Source organism: Protopterus annectens, chromosome 5.part0 (genome assembly GCF_019279795.1).
Source record: "Protopterus annectens isolate FY-2018-M chromosome 5.part0, PAN1.0, whole genome shotgun sequence".
Classification (NCBI taxonomy): domain Eukaryota; kingdom Metazoa; phylum Chordata; order Ceratodontiformes; family Protopteridae; genus Protopterus; species Protopterus annectens.
In genome coordinates this window covers 1168425153-1168442668 of record NC_056735.1, presented here as the reverse complement: position 1 = coordinate 1168442668, position 17516 = coordinate 1168425153, and the positions used below count along the sequence as shown (strand labels likewise).

The following is a 17516-nucleotide window of genomic DNA, read 5'->3' as shown; positions in this document are numbered from 1 at the left end:
CAGACTGAACCAAAGGCCATTGCCAACCTTTTGGCTGACAGGTTCAGCTTAAATCTGCCCTCCCAACTCATCCTTGATAGTACAAAGGAGATACCACATACCACCATCCTCCCAACTATTACTAGGGAACAAGTTATCAATGCACTTTCCAAGGCCAAAAAGACTGCATCGATGAGAACCGATAACATCCTGGGATATTTACTAAATAGCATGAAACATGACCTCTGTGGTCCACTTGAATCACTTTTTCACTGCAGCCTACCGTTAGGTTGTGTGCCCAAGGAATGGAAAATGGCTACAGTCATTACACTGCACAACGGAGGTCCAACCACTAATTCAGGTAACTACAGGCCCATTAGTCTGACCAGCCTCTTATGTAAGGCCATGGAAAGAATCATCATGGGCATGATAAATGAGGACATAGCATACCTCTCAGCTGTCCAGATTTTCACAGAATGTCTAGATTTTTGCCTCATGTTTTTAGTCTGTTCATCATAAAATTTATGGTTTTCTTGCAAATCACTGGGATGATCTGAGAATTAAAGTCACTAAATAATGATATGCATTTGAGTTTTAGACTCCATATCCTTAAGTAAATGCATGCTAACACAAATCCTGTTATTCAACCAACTTTTTAAGTTTATAAGAGCAATATTTAAAATGTGTCCCTATTTTGGGGGCTTTGCCCCCCCCCCCCCATTATGTCAGGCTTTATTCTGATTTCTTATACTAAGAGGTTGAGAGGTATGGGACATAGATAACCTGCAAATGTTGGACCTATCACAGTTCAACTTTGTTAAAGGAAGGTCATGCCTATTAAATCTGCTGGACTTCTTTGAGAGGGTCACTGAAGCAATGAATTAGCATACAGTTTACTTTGACCTGGCCAAGGCTTTTGATACAATACCCCACTCAGGCATTATAGACAAGCTCACTAAATTAGGTATAACCCCTTTTATCACCCACTGGATAGCCATCTTGCTCACTGATGGGACCCAGGAGGTCAAAATAGGTGAGACCACCTCTATCAAGAGGCCAATCACTAATGCAGTTCCCTTGGGTTCTGTATTGGGCCCCCTCCTTTTTGGCATCAATTTTTCTGAAATGGAAGCAAACGCTGAAGGTTTATAACTGACTACGTTTGCAGATGATTGCAGGTTGGGGGTTATCATCGACTCCCCTGCAGACACTGGCATTCTTCAAGAAGGCATATCTCTGACTAACAAATGATGCTAACACCATGGTCTTAAAATCAATGCTAAGAAATGCATAATTGTACCCTTTGGGAATTCAACCATCCCAGCTAATTATCATGTTGATAATACAACCCTAAGATTCAACCCGGTGGTCAAGGATCTGAGTACACATGTAGACAGTAGCCTTACCTTGACTACCATGTGGCCACAGTGGTGAGGAAATCATTTTATGTTGTGTAACTTATAAGTAAGGGCTTAGCATTTCGGTCCAAAAAGGTCATTATTCCACTGTACTCTGCCCTTATCAGGCCAATCATAGAGTATAATGCTCCCTTCTGTATGTACCTGACCAGGCAAATGCAGCAAATACAGCAACCTCAGAGGTTCCTTTCAAAAAGAATACAAGGTGTAACACACCTGCCTTATGCAGAGTGCTTAAAGCCCTTTCACTCTACTCACTCTCTTCTAGATTACTGAGGGGTTATTTTTGCTTGGCTTACAAGGCATCCGCAAACCCCACACTTGTGAATCCCCTGCATATTCTTAAGTTAAACAATAAAAGAAATACAAAGTCTAGGGATGTGAATTTTGTCTGTGACTTAAAAAATATGCTGGAGAGACAGATATGTGTCCCAGAGACACGTGTCCCATCCATGTGAAGATGAGTTTGTCTATTACCCAGTTTAAGCATAACCTAAACCAGTGGACGGGGAATAGGAAATTTACACCAGGCCTGACACTCATATTCCTTATTGATACAGGTAGTTTATAAATGCCTGGCCCTCAATGTGCTGCTTCTTAGCTATAACTGCTTGGAGGCGCTGGGGTTGGCTGGATGAATGTAACTGATCCTCTTGTAATTTGCTCAGTTTAAACAGTCACTATCAGGCTTTGCATGACCAGTGTGCATTGTGTGACGTAAGATGGGATACTTACTTGAATACCTGATATGAACAGACAAGAGTCGGCACAACTACTGTTGAATCTCCTGTAGAGGAAAATGACTAGCTGTCTGTTGCTCACTTATTATTTTGGCTTTTCAGGATTAATGTGATTCTGTGAAGCAACATGCAATATTGTAATGAGTGACAACTGTTTGTTTGGAACAAACATGAAAGAAATTATTGGGTCATCCTCTTTTATCACAATCAGATGGCCGAATTGCACATAGATGTGGTTATAACTGCTTGGTGAAGGTTGCCTGGTTGAAAGTAACTGACCCTGTTGTCACTTGCTCAGTTTAACAGTCATCTCTCAAAACATAAGGGCTAAGTACATAACAGAATACCTAGACATTCACAACTTCTGGGGCTGAGGACTGTCACTCACCAAGGTTGTATAAGTGGCTTTTGACATGGGTTTAGTAATCACCTTTGCCTTGAGCCCCAGTTAATCAAAAACCAGCCCTGCTCAGAGGTGTACACAAAAGTCACTGTACTTATATCGGGGGATGGGACAATGTCATTAATTCTTTAACATTTCTCCCATACCTTACAGGTCATTATATCTTGTGTTCAGCTGGGGACATTATGGTCTTAAACATTCTTCACAAACATCAGAGGAGTGCACAGAGGGTTACTATAATTGTCTAGGAGCACTGTACTGTCTCTAGAAGTTTCTTCTAGTCAGCTTCAGCTCATCATTTTTTTAATTTTCCTCACAATCAAGCATCTAATGCATAAACAAGTGGCTATCTTTTGAGGGTGAGTAAATAAGTATGCTGTTTATATACGTTCAATAGCAAATATATAATATTCTATTTGTTTTTTCATTTTTGTTTCAGTCTGACAACAGAAAGGTATGTAGAAGGCGTCTGTCTTTTGATGGGGGTAGAGCATGAAGAGGCATGCTTTATATAGATATGATGACAGCTGCAGCTTGAAATATGACTTTAGTCATTTGCACCTTAATTTTTTTTTCCAAAAACATCTTTATTAAATTTTCACCATGACATAGGCAATCTCACATTTATATAAATGAAAAACAAACATTGACACCACTTTAGTTGCAAACAGTATACATGACAGGCAACATTGAAGCATCTGTAGCTGCAAACATTATACACCACTTAGAATCTGCCCAGTTATTGTCAATTAAGCATTATATGGCTCATTCAAATCCTGCCTCTTAAACCTCGTTCCTGCTCTGCATATATTGTTCCCACAATTCCCATTTTTCCTATGTAGTTTGGCCCCTCCCTTTTCTAAAGATCCCCAATTCTGTTGTTTTATCTCTGTTACTATATTCACTACATCTAGTATAGTTGGTGTACACTTTGATTTCCATTTTCTAGTAATTCCTTTTTTGGCAGCTACCATAATTAGACTCAGCAAGGCTTTACTATGTCAAGGCAATTCCAAGTCTGTATCATAACTCAAAAAAATCATCACCCCAACTTGCAATCATCTGCGAACTTTGTTAGCCAGAGTCCCTTCATGTTGGCCTGGACTTCAGAGAAGTAGATACCAAACAGGAGAGGATCCAGGACGGAACCCTGTGGGACTCCACTCATGACTGGTCGTCAGTCTGACTTGGAGTCAGCTACTTTCACACTGTGGGTTCTATTTGTGAGCCAGTTTGCATCCCACCTAGTGATATAGGGGATGATGCCTAGCTTAGTAAGTTTTTCTATGATTCCTGAGTGGGGAATGGCATCAAAGGCCTTGGCCAAATCAAGGTAGGCTGTATAAACCACATTACCTTCATCCACAGCTCTGGTGACTGACTCAAAGAAGTTGACAAAGTTGAGCAGGCATGATCTACCCTTCACAAAACCAAACTGTGTAGGCTCCAGAGTTTGGAGAGTCCTATATCCTTGTTTATTAGGTCCATGATGATGCGTTCCATAGCTTTGCATATCAGACTCGTCAGGCTAATGGGGCAATAGTTCCTGGGGTCTGTAGTTGCTCCTCCTTTGTGGAGAGGGATAACTGTAGCAGTGCACCATTCAGTAGGGACAAAGCCTGAGGTGAGGCTGTGATTGAAAAGGGCACACAGGTGAGGTGCCACTTCACTTTGTAGTTCATGTAGAATACAGCCAGGAATACTGTCAGGTCCCATAGAAGCTGCATTCTTGACCTTAGACAGTGCTGTTTTAACCTGTGCAGCAGTAATATTGGGTGCTTGGCAATCTACTGGTATTGTGATTGATCCTTGGGGGGGGGTAAAGTTAGCACTGAATTTGTCTGCCAGTATATTTGCAATATCTATTGGCTCGGTGTAGGGGGTACCATTGTGCAGTAGCTCAGAGCAAATCTGTGTATTGCCATGGAGATTCTTTACATAACTATAGAAGGCCTTGTGGTTGTCTTTACTATCTGCTGCAATTCTGTTTTCATAGCTAGCTTTAGAGGATTTGATGAGGGATCTCAACCTTTTGTTGAGGTTGATAAGGGAGTTTTTCCAGTCTTGGGCCTTCACTTTATTCCACATCAGTTTCCTCCTTCTGTTGTAGAATTTGTTTATAGCAGGGGGCCACCAGATTGGCTTCCTTTTTTTTGAGGAGAGTGTTTTAGTTCTATTGGGTATGGCGAGATCCATGCATTTGTGTACATGTTCGTACAGTGCATTGGTGAATGATTTGATGGTCATGCATTTATTCTCCATTTGCATGGGTGCCCTGAAGTTAGCCACCTCTATTTTTAGGAGCCCAAAGTTAGCTTTGGAGAAGTTTTTCATGGTGGTTACCTTTGTTGGTGGGTGGGAGGGATGTGGATTTCCAAGGTGATTAGCTTGTAATCAGAGGAGTTGACTATTGGTGTAGAGCAACAGTCGCCCATGTTAGTAATGACCAGGTCAAGGACGTTGCTACCTCTAGTGGGGGTAAGAACGAGCTGGTCCAGGGCATTGGAATTAATGAATTCCAGAAAGTGTTGGGCAAGTGTATTGGTACATGAGTAGTTTTCCCCCTTAATGGAGGGGTAGTTGAAGTCGCCCAGTATGAGAGTGTTAGGTTGGACCCTAATATTCTCCAGGGTGCTTAGGAATGTGGAGTGTGAATCTTGGGACATGGTTGGGTACATATAGCAGGCTATGACCTGAATCTCTGTCTTACCCAATGTTAGCCGCACCTGAAGTATCTCAAATGCATTATGTTGGGCTATCAGTCTGGAGGTGTGCGCATCCATTATGAATATGGAAACACCACCGCCTTTGGAGCTTCGGTCCAAGTTCTGGGGCCGAAAGGTGTGGAATGATTTGTAGCCTGGTATTGCAGGGGTGCTTTCTGCTGCCTTGAACCAGGTCTCTGTTACACCACAAATGTCGATGTTCTCCATTTTATGGAGTACTTAGAGCGAGTGCATTTTGAGATTTAGACTTCTAGTGTTGAGCAGCATGACCCTCAAATTGCATTCAGGCATTTCTTTTCATTTGGTATAATTCCAAAGAACTGGAAGAAGGCAAAAAGTGATGCTATATAAGCAGTCACCTATGCTAGGAAGTTATTATTGTATTTTGACATTCTGAACTTTTTAAAACATTGAATTCCTTCAGAGAAACTGAACTAATGAATAAAAAGGGGACAGTGTACTGTATTTTACGCCCAAAGCATTTTGTAGTGCAAAATTAATGCAGAATAACCCATTAGAGTAAAAATGAGACAGTATTTAAGAAGAATAATTCGTTTTATTTCGCATTAAAATGCATATATGTATATTACACTGATATTTTAATTGAATTCCTTTTTAATATATCATAAGACATGGGATTTGTCACGTGAGGAATCAGTAAGTGTTTGCAGTCATAAAAAAGAAACTGTGCTTATACTTCATTTTCTTTTAGTTTGTTTTTCATTTATTTTACTGACGTAGAGCTTAACAGCAGATCACTTGAATTTCTGACTCATTGCTGAAGTCAACACGGAATGCCCACATTTATGAAAAGCATGTGTGATGTAATCCAGGAATGCCTACAACAAAGTGCTGGGGGGGGGGGGGTGAAATTTAGGACTGAGTACTGTTATGCATCCCTCTCAGCCGTCTTGATGCAAGAAATCTGGTGAAAGCCTTAAGTAATAGAGGGATAAAGCCCCCAAAATATGGACAATTTTTAAATATTGCTCATGTAAACTTTGATATGCTAGACTAATAGAATTTGTATTAGCATGCGTTTTCTGAATGATATGAAGTCTGAAACTCAAATCTATACTATTATTTAGTGACTTCAATCCTCGCTGATTTGCTAGACCCACACATTTTATGAGGTACAGTACGGATCAAAAATGCAAAGCAAAAAATGAGGACATCCTACGAAAATCTGGACAGTTTGGAGGTATCTTGAGTATGAAATAACGGTAACTGTTCATTTTCTCACTGTGAAATACGCTACACGTAAATTTACTTTAGCTGGAAGGAGGAGCTAACTTGGTAGTGTACAGATTTCTGAGACGTGCAGAAAATTATTAAGCGCTCCATCCAACTCCACACCCCTTTAACTCCCACACAGTTCTGAAAGTACACACCCCTTTTCTTCGTATTGGCAACGCCCACATCGAATGATGAGTGACGTAGTTTTCCGTCATGTATTCCCGCGACTGTCTTGGGCCTCGGATTGGACATAAGTATTCCAGCATGGGGTGTAGGTTTGTAATTGGCAAGGAAAGCATCTTTGGGGGGGTAAACTGCTGCTGCACTGGAGATATAGACTGTGAGACTAAGGTTTATTAGAGTATGATTTATTCCACGGTTTTACATCAAGTGTTTTTAGGTTCTCAGACTTGTACTAGTAGTACCAGTTTACACTGGTAAAGCCCTCCGGGGACGTGGACCAACAGGTTGTTGACTAGCAGCGCTTGTTGTCCCTTTTCCGGTTTGCTTACTTGTAGAAAAAATGAATCAGCCGAGATTGAGCAATACACCTGTAGCAATCATTCGGGCTTCCTATATGTGCTAACTGCTCAGCTACACCTGGTATGTTTCCTATGCCAAAAAGTTGGCTGAAGAGCAGTAATAGCAGCCAGCATTTTTCTGGAGTATTTACGGTTAGCGACGATTTACTGCGATTCTGTGAGACCGTGTCTGTTTCGCTTCTGTAAGAGAATGAGCAGGTGTAAAAATGGGGTTATTGAACAAACTTATATCCTGTCTGTGGATGTGGGTACCACAACCATCAGATGCCACGTATATGACAGCGCAGCTAAGGTCAGAGGTACGAGCAGCAGAAAGGTAAGATCCCGTGGGAAATATATTGCATCCTACGTATGTGTGTGTGTGACGCATAAAACGCCAGATCTCATCACTCAGCATCATAACAGGCTCGAACTCAGAAAAAATATTTGAGAATAATGTTCTGTTTATGACTTAGTTGATTGTTGTCTGAAATGCTTTTGGGAAAGGTTGACAGAATTTTCATTAATAGTTAAAAAGTACAGCACAGTAATTTGTCGGTTCTGTGCCTTTCTGTAGCACTTTATTCACAAGGTGACATCAGTCTGCTTACTTGAAGGTGTGTAATTTCGGGTACCAAAGATAAATCACCACACTGAACAAATTGTAGCAATAAATAAAACTGGTAAATAATATTAAAGGGTTCATAGCTGTGCCAGCAGCATTAAGGGTTTCCCAAAAGTTTACACTGTGAGCCTCTAATTCACCCCAAGTTAACAAAAGTTATTATTAAATACTATTATTACACAATCTAAAATTAACAGAATAGAATATATTGTTGTATCATGATGTATTGTATGTAGTGCTTAGTTAACTTTTCTTACTTCCTGTGACTTACTAAGCACTACCTCTAAGCATACATCTCAATTCTGAACAAAACCTAAAATAATTGAGGGGTGTCAGAGGGCAAAATGAGGAACAGCTATTGCTCGCTCTTGTGAAAGAAAGTTGGTAGTATTAACAGGCTTTGGACCAGCATGAACCTTCTGAAGGATATGCACTCTGAAACATGTGGATGTCATTATTTAGTGATTGCAATCCTCAATGATTTTCCAGAAAACTACAAATTTTAAAAGAGCCAGACTAAAAGTATGAGGCAAAAATCTGACATTGTGTGAAGTTATGTTCAGATGAGAAACATGTCTATACTTTTTTTCATTCTGTTTGCTGCAACCTGCACCTTTTATAATCTGCTTATGAGAATAATTTGAAGTGAAGAATTAATGCACACTTTTGTGACTGTCCTGAATACTGCATTCCCTGCTGTTGGATTTGAAACAAGTGCAGTGTGTGTGCATTCTTTGTTTTGAAGGACATGGGTATAAGCACATGGCAGTAGAATTGCTTATCAGTTGGTGTAATTATTCCTCACACATGCCATGTAGTCATCAGTTCACATGCAATGTCCTTGTTCAAGAAATGTTTCATTGCTTGTGATGTCGCTAATAGTGCTCTAACTACCCACTAAGCTGTAAAATCCTGTATATTGCTTTCTATTAGCTATTCTGAATATTTCACTGGCATTCTTAATACCTAAATGTTCAATATTTTGAGAAAATTTGCAGGTTGTATGACCTCTTTGACTTTATTGCATTTTCAAGAATTCATACAAAGTTTGCACTTTGGTTTTGGATGTTTGCTGTGAATATACATTTAACTTTTTCCTTGTCTTGGATGATCTGGTTATACAAAGGCTTTCTCTGTGCATAGAAAAAAAAAAAGAAAAGAAAGTTAAAAGTGCCGGTATGTGAAGGGCAAAATGGTGCGGGTAAAGGCAGAGTCGCACTTTGTTGCTAGATTTATGGCATTTAGCAATTCAGTTTACTTTCTGTGAAAGTTTTATGATAAGCAACATATTCTAGGTGAATGTATTCAGACTCTATAAGTGCTTCCTTTCTTATTCATTTAGGTGGCTAGACATCATATTATTTGGGCTAGTCATACAATAGACTCCCTTTTATCTGGCCTCCTCTTTAACCAGCCATCGAATGTTTGCCGTAGCCCCAGCCAAAGACAACAGAGAAGAAAAACACTTCTACTTCCTCTGGGCTAAATAATGACAGACATTTGCATTTCAGACTTCATATTGATTAGGAAAAACGTATACCAACAGAAATCTTTGTTATTCTAGCTGATTTATAACCTATAAGTGCTATTTTGTATGCATTTTCTGATTAACCCGCCATTCTTTCATCCAGTCTAAGGTCCGGTCTCAGCAAGACCAGATAAGAGGGGAGTCTATTGTATGGTTCTATCAGCATGCTGAGATTTTAAAACATTGTAAATAGTATACAGAATGTAAGTAACAATGACATTCTCAGGCTTTATAACTATAACAGTGAGCAACAAGATCACACAGACAAATCAATCAGTAAAAACTAAAAGAAAAAAAAATCTAGCCAAACTAGATTTTCCTCATATATCCCATGTTGCCTCTTGTCTCAGGATACTAGTCAAGAGGTGCCTGTGTCCCAAAGGGGGAAGGGGTTTTATTCAAGAATGTTTCTAGTGCCCTGAAAAGAAGGTACTTCAGTCCCTTTTTCCTCTCTTGCTTTCTCAGGCCTTTCTGGTGTCTCTGGACCTCAAGAATGCCTATCTCCATGTTCCGATCCATCCTCTTTTTCAGGAGATTTTTGTGTTTCTCTACTTCCTGGCATTTTCAGTTTTGTGCTTTGGCCTTTCTACTGTCCCAAGGCTATTCACCAAATATCTCGCTCCTATGATTGCCTTTTGCAGGCTTCAACGGATCCAAATCTTTCCTTATTTGGATGACCTGCTGATTCAGACATCCGCTTCTCCAGAGGTCCTTCTGCACAATCTTCATTTTACTGTTTCTCTTCAAAGTCTGGGGTTCACAATAAACTTCAAAAAGTCTTCCCTGACTCAGCCTCAGGATCATGTCTTTCTGGGTTGCAGGATTCAAATGGTGCCAGTGCTGGCATCCCAGCCTCTTCCAAAGGCATTGACTCTCATTTATTTCTTTCAAGCTTTTCTTCCTCTTGCCTCCATTACAGCCAGGGAGTTTCTGAGAGTTCTGGGGTTGATGGCTTCCACCATTCCAATGCTGTCTCTGACCAAACTCCACATGAGGAAGTTCCAGTGGTTTCTGAAATCGATGTGGCTTCAGCACGCATTCTGTAGACTTTCCTGTTCCTCTTCTCCCGTGTCTCAAGAAAGAACTTCTGTGGCGGATTTGGCAGTTGTCTCTGAATTCAGGACTCCTTTTTCAGCCCCCTCTTCCCTCTCCGGATCTGTTCACAGACACTTCAGATGTGGGATGGGGAGCAACGTTTGGCTCCCTGAGGGTTCAGGGAGTGTGGTCTCCTTGTCAGCAGGAACACATCATCAAAGAGATGAGGGCTGTTATGTTGGCTCTTCAGGCCTTTAATCCTTTGTTCTCTCCAGGGTCTTTCAGGGTATTCACAGACAATACCACAGTCGTGGTATATCATCAAATAGGGGTATGGCATCTTACCATCTTTGGTGGCTGGTGCTTCTGGTATGGGATCTGGGTATGCAATATCAAGTGACTCTTCAGGCAGTTTATATTCCTTCAGATCAGAACGTTGTGGCAGACAATCTGAGCAGACCCTTCACTCGGTCCCACAAATGGATGCTTCACATGGATATGTTTCTGGACATTGTTCACCAGTGGGGTACTCCTCAAGTAGATCTTTTTGCCTCCCCTCTGAACAGACAACATCCTCTGTTTCATACCTGAGTCACAGGTCCTCTGGTATGGAAGGCGGACACCCTCTCATTTTCTTGGAAGGGGGTGTTTCTTTCTTTATGCATTCCCTCCCCTTTCTCTCATTCCAAGAGTCCTGTTCAAGATTCAACAGGATGCTCCCAAAATGTTATTGGTGACTCCCTTTTGGCCATGACAGCACTGGTTCCCGCTACTTCTGCATCTAGCCAAGGGCAATCATCTCAAGTTACCTCACAGGGTGGATTTCCTCACACAAGACAAGGGGTCTCTCATCCATCCCATTTGTTTACGCTTCAACTGACACTGTGGGTGATAGGGTTTTGATCCCTCATAGACACCTTTTTTCTGAGGATGTGCTGCAGGTCTTGCAGGAGGCTAGGAAATCTACTATTAGGAAATCCTACTTGTCTAAATGGAAGAGGTTTTCTCTTTGGTGTCTTTCTCCTGACTGGGGCCCAGTTTCTGTGGGTGTTCTTTGGTTCTCTCTTATTTGTGTCAGTTGCTCAATGCTGGTTTGGCCTGTTCTATTAAGGCCCGCTTGTCAGCTCTTTCTGCTTGTTTGCCTTTCAACCCCCTCCCCCTCCGTTAGCTTCTAGATTTGAGGCTAAGCACTTTCTTAAAGGCGTCCTTAATATTAGACCTCCCAGGAAGCCTGTTCCTCCTCCCCCCTGGGATGTTAATTTTGTTCTGGAAAAATTGACTCTGGCTCCTTTTGAGCCTGCTGTTTCAGCTTCCTTGCAACATTGTTTTTGGAAGATAGTTCTTTTGTTAGCTCTTACTTCTGCCAGATGGGTGTCTGAGTTGCAAGCCCTTGTGGCTTGTCCCCCTTTTTTGATATTTCATGAGGACAGGGTGTCCTTGCGTGTTACTCCTTCTTTCGTGGCCAGGGTGGTTAAAGAGTTCTCACTTAATCAGTTTTTTTAATTTGCCTACTTTTTCCCCTCTCAGCAATCTGACAGTGAGAGGGTGCTGCATATCTTAGATGTGCATAGACAGCTCAGATTTTATTTGGATAAAACTAAAGCTATCAGAAAATCTGACCAGTTATTTGTTTCCTTTTATCCTAGGTCTTTAGGTTTAACTGTTTCCAAGCAAACTATTTCCTCTTGGATTTCAAAGGCTATTTCCTTTTGTTACACCTTTCATGGCAAGAGCCTTCATTGTTCTATAAAAGCTCATTCCACTAGAGCTGTGGCTTCTTCTGGTGCTTTTTTCAAAGGCTAGACGCTAATTCTATTCTTGAAGCTGCTACCTGGACGTCTGTGCATCCCTTTACCAAACATTACTGGTTAGATGGTATCTCTAGAGCTGGTTTTGCTGCTGCCATTCTTCAAGGCTTCTTGGAGGCTCTGCTGCTTCCTTCTCCCAGGGTGTTTCTTGAGCTTTGGGAGACTCCCATTTGTAAGGAATACTGCAGCAGTGAATGTAAGGACATAGTAGAGTTATGTAAACTCTTACCATAATGGTAGATGTCCTTGCCTTCACCGTTGCAGTATTCATTCCTTCCTGGCTGTGCAGATTCTCCTTGGTTTTCCTTGGACTGCTGTCCCTAATGGGACAATCAGTTCTGAGGATGGTACACCTGAATATCACCTTTATGCCCTACTGTATGCAAGGAGTGTGCAGGTGACGTTCAGCGTACCTTAAAGCAACGGTAAACTTGGGTAAACTGGACGGATGGTGGGCTTTATTGCAAGGAATCCCCATTTATAAGGAATACTGCAGCAGTGAAGGCAAGGACATCTACCGTTATGGTAAGATTTTACACAACTGTACTTTGTTAGGTAGGGTTTGGTTCTATACAAGAGGTCAAGCTTTCAGTGTTTTTACAACCGTATGGAAATGTAGGTGAAATTTTAAGTTGTGATAAATTTTGACTTTAACAGTTTGATGTTAAGGACCTTTTCAATAAGGGTATTATTTAATAAAATGATTTTGACAAGAAACCATTGTGAGATCTTGCATCTGATTCCTTGAAGGTTAACGACTGGGCTTGAGATACTTTGCTATGACAGGTTTAGAAGTGTGATGAGTGCATGCTGTTTTGAAAACTTGTAGTAAGAGTGCCTGGAGCAGCATTTTGATTGGTTTGTCTTTGACAATAACTAACGTAGGCTGTGATCCCACCATTTGATGAATATTCTGATTGATTTACTTTCACTGTACCCCTTTTCTGAATGAGATAATCATTTGATTACTTGGGTTACGCTTTCCAGGACTTGGATGCAGCTGACTGTGTCTGTGTAACTCATAACCTGTAGAGTTTGCAAAGCATAGTTGTTGAGATGCTCAAGAAATGGGACACAACAAGGAGCTATCCTTACAAATCATTTTAAATATCAGTACTTGTGTGATTGGGGAGTGAACAGCATCCAATGCAAGCCTGGTGAGTCTACAAAATATATAGGCTGATAAAAGCCTGGAGAATGTGTTTTCTCTGCAGAGGGTTTTATTTTATTTTGACTCTGGTGGTTATATCAGGACTGCTCAAAAGTTTCAGTAAATGGAGAGAAAATGGTAACTGGTTGGGGGGGGTTGTGATTTGTAGAAGTGGGATTCTCTTTCGCTTCCTATGGGGAAACAAAATTCAGGAATAAGTAGCTATGGTGGCTTTACAACTTTATCATATTTGTACACCCAAGGTGGTTAAATTACTAGCTTAAGGGTATTTGTTTGACATGTTCATAAACTATGCTAAAATATTTTGTTGCATTCTGGTTACATATCTGAGATTGTGACATTGTGAAGATGTATAGCAATAAACTGTATTAATAAAAATGTACAGTACATGTTCCTTGTATATTATTTTTCAGTGTGTCAGAGATGTCTGTTGGCACCACTTTTTTCTGTTTGTCCCACAGAAAACTTCTCCAGCAGTTCCTACCTCGTGAGAACTACCTAGATCCAGAGCCATATATCACCCCCCTGTGTAAGTGTACAGGGATGTCAAACAAAAGATATCCGAGAGGTGAGATGACACCTCAAAGTTTAGGGAAAATCCTGATGATCTGTCACATGAGGATGGGGAGGAGAGGATTAGGGCTGTATAGTCTTTCTCCAAGCCCCTCTTTATAACTCTGCCATCAAGAAATTACTGTACCTTATGCAGTAGACATTGGCCTAGGAGGGCATCCCTTAACTCTTGAGAAGACCTCCAGAGGTATGCCATGGCAGTGAAGAAAAAACGTTCAGTGTACCCTTAGTCTACCCCAGGTCTCTGAAGATAGTATTAAAAGATTGGGACCACTTGAATACATTAACTTGAGTACATTGAAAATAAGAGAGGTAGTTCATCCTCCACAGGAAGTATTCTCTACTACACAAGCACACACAAGAAGGATTTGCAGACTCCACAATGAAGGCATCCCAGCTGAGAACGAAGCTGGAGAACTAAGACCTGTGAGGCAGCAACAATAACCACTGCACCACTATGTTGCCCCAGGCTAAATTGCTGGATCCTAAATATACCTTAACCCACCCCCCCAGGAAAACATTTATTCTAATTATAATCATTTCAGTCAGAAGGTGTTGGAATTGCATGTTCTTCATTGGGCTCACCTTATTTTTCATAATAAAGAAAAGGTAATGTATCCTTCAGAAATAACCATTTCCTTACTTTAATTATACCATTCATCTGCTCTTTTGTTCTCATCCCTGGTGAATTGGGTTAAATGCCTATTTCATACTCTGGATGTGCACAGGCAGCTCTCTTGTTACACTTCTGGAATCGTTCCCTTTTAGGAAGATTCTTCTTGGCTGTCTGTCTTCTTTGCTAAGTTGTGGAAGTGATGAGGTAAACACGAGAAATCACTGGGAGTTAGATCAAAGGCCTTCAACAAATTCTGTATGGCAATGTGCACAGATAATTAAGGTTGTGAGCAGTTAACAAGCTGATTCCTGTAGTCTGGGGTTTGATTACATCAACTTAATTTACCTTCTGTGCGACCTTCAGCAAGTAACTCTCCCATAAAGTGTTCTGAGGCAAATGAGAGATTAGGCTGTGTTCCTCAGTGGTCTGGACTGCATGTCTAGTAACTACCTGTGAAATTGTGTGTCTTTTGTTCACAAATGTTTTGTTGTATGTGTTTGCGCAGTAGCTGGACAGCTTTCCCTTCATACCTTCCCCAGATATTGGTAAATGGATGTTGTGTATGTTTAATTAGGGTAATTTTTCCGGCATGAGGTGAACAGTATTCTGCCGGAGGACTCGGTGTTAATAGAGAACACTGGACCACACCAGCCCTTTTTTTGCATTATATCAGCTGCATAACATCTGGGAGCTGCTGCATATCATCTTGACCGCAACTCTCAACTTCTTTGCTCAATAAACTGGGGCAAAGCTAAAAATAATGGGTAGAAAACCCATTATTGTTACTCATACCTCTGTAGTGACCTCATTATGAGGAACATTCCTCATTTTGAGTCTTAAGTCCATGTTCCTCACTGCTCCACATTTGAAGGGCATGTTGCACATCAGTGTTAAGAATTTAAGTCCATGTTCCTCACTGCTCCACATTTGAAGGGCATGTTACACATCAGTGTTAAGAATTTTTCTGTGTGTTAGGGCAGCCAAGAGATCTGCTCAGCAACAATGAAAAGCTTTTTAGTTTTATCATATTTAGTAGACGTAAACAGTTTCAGGTGATAACAGAGAACACTGGACTTTGCATAATCACGTCACTCTGTATTCTTGATTTGCACTTAACGTGCAGTCCAGTGTTCTTCATTATTGCCAAAGACTCCACCCAACACATCTCTTTACAGGGTAAAGTGTGTAAGAAGTTTGTTGCAAGGATCTCTCCTCTCAGAACATCACCTAAAATAAAGTGCAGTATGTACTTTAAAAAAAAATGGATATTTGAGATCATGATTTTTCTGTGGGAGGGTTCCCAGCCACTGCCCTGCATTGCTTCAGGGTGACAGCATTCCCATGTCTTACAAGTCTGGTTTCAGATAATATTACACTTTGAATTTATTGTTGAAGAGTGTTTAAGGGATGGAAATATTTATTTCAGTAGCTTTTATTTCTCATCTACCTTATGTATAATATATAATAAGAAATTGTAGGAATGAGAGAGCACCCCCCACAAGATCAGGGTTCTGTTGGCAGCAACAAAGGATAGTCTCAGAATGGCAAAAATAGAAAAAAGCTAACCTGAGAATGGGACCAAGTCCTGGTTTCTTTCTACTGCTAAGACAGACTTGAAAATCTAAGATAGAATTGTGTGTTCTCTACACACACACAATCTCTGAAATAATTTTTTTAGTAAAAGCGTTTCTGAGCTGTTTTCCTTCCATTCATACAGTATTCACAAATACAGATTTTTCACTTAGTGTTCAGTTTGGGACTTTCATGTCAAATGCAAAAGCAGTATTATGTCTTCCCCCTTCCCCAGAAACATGTTTGGAAGTCTGCTTTTATTTGCTGTTAGCTGGTTGTAGTTTGCATAGTCTGAATTTTGCTATTCATGAAATAGATATTGTGAATGTAGACAAGATGGTGGGGAATGTAATTGGGGTTTGAGGCTACTCCTTTTTTTTTTTAGCATTTGGTATGTGTGTGCTGCTTGTATTGTTGATTATGTATTGCATTTATATGCTGCGTGTGGATTAAAAGTAGCTGAGTAAGCCTGTGCTCCACCCCACACCAAGAATTAATGTCTTCCAGACACTTTTTCATATGACCTGGACTAGAACCTTTGATCCAGAGGTGAAAGGTTTCTAAATCTATTACTAGTTCACTGAGCTGTCATTTTCATCTGGCCCATGTAATGTTAAATACAACTGATTAAAACTATTTCTACTTTCCAGTTACCATGGGCTATACTCTTTGTTTTGAGGCTACTCAAACTTAGTAGATAGATGCTTTGTGTTCAGTCCGGCCAGCTTTTTCATGCAGTCTTTCATTAGACATTGCTGTTTCTGTTAAAATGGATGAGGCTTTTCTCATATTAGACAGTACTGTCTTTGTTCTTTGACCTGCTAAGAAGAGCAGTCTTTTATTGCTGATATCAGCTGTTTTGAATAACCTTTTGTTAAGTGGTATATATTTCATCATATATGGTGCTGAAACATAAGCTTCAACAGTTTTTTTTACTTGCCGGAATACTTTAAAGCAAACATGTTTTCTGGTTGTTTTTGGTGGAAATGTGAAAAAAGGTGATAAACATTCACATATGAAAATGGTTCATGTGCTCTTAATGTCTGCACAGTATTATTAAAAAGAGTAATTTTCAAATGTGCTTGCACCCACCCAGGAGCTAAAGTAAACTAGTGTTTGGCAGTGCTGATTATGGTACCCTGCTGTGGAGTGGTGAGCAACGAAGGTGAAGAAACAACTGTTTCCGTCCATCTCATTCTCCAAAGAAATGACCACTGCTGTGTGCAGAAATTCGATAACACTGCAGTATTTTTTTGTATGGCATATTGTAACCCTGGTTCATCTGTAAAAGTTTATTTTAGACAGTATGAAAGGATTCATTATAGGATTGTTGGGTTATTTCCTTCAACATTTTTCCTTATTTTAATGTTAACATTTTTTTGGCTGGTACGTCCTGATCTCTAGAGCGTTGTGGTCATCTTCCATAGAAGCGTTGGCCCTGAATAACTTGTGTAGGGGTGGGTGATTGTGCATGTTTGTGTGACTTGTTTGAAAGAGAGTGGGATGAGGATTCCATTTCTTTTTGAGTACATGTTTCTTCAGAACAGTGATCCAATGTCTTGCTT

At 40.5% G+C, this 17516-nt stretch overlaps 1 protein-coding gene across 2 annotated transcripts in view; it reads left to right on the top strand.

Annotated features, from left to right (window-relative positions):
* Positions 1–6700: 6700 nt before the first annotated feature.
* GK5 (glycerol kinase 5) overlaps positions 6701–17516 on the top strand; it is a 478960-nt gene continuing 468144 nt past the window's right edge. The window contains exon 1 of one of the 2 annotated variants that reach the window (XR_006364759.1): positions 6701–7360. Coding sequence is in view for 1 of the 2 variants with exons in the window: in XM_044071017.1 (XP_043926952.1) it covers positions 7235–7360 (126 nt within the window). In the remaining variant the exon portion in view is untranslated. The remainder of the gene's footprint in view (positions 7361–17516) is intronic. The other variant, XM_044071017.1, reaches the window with a different exon arrangement.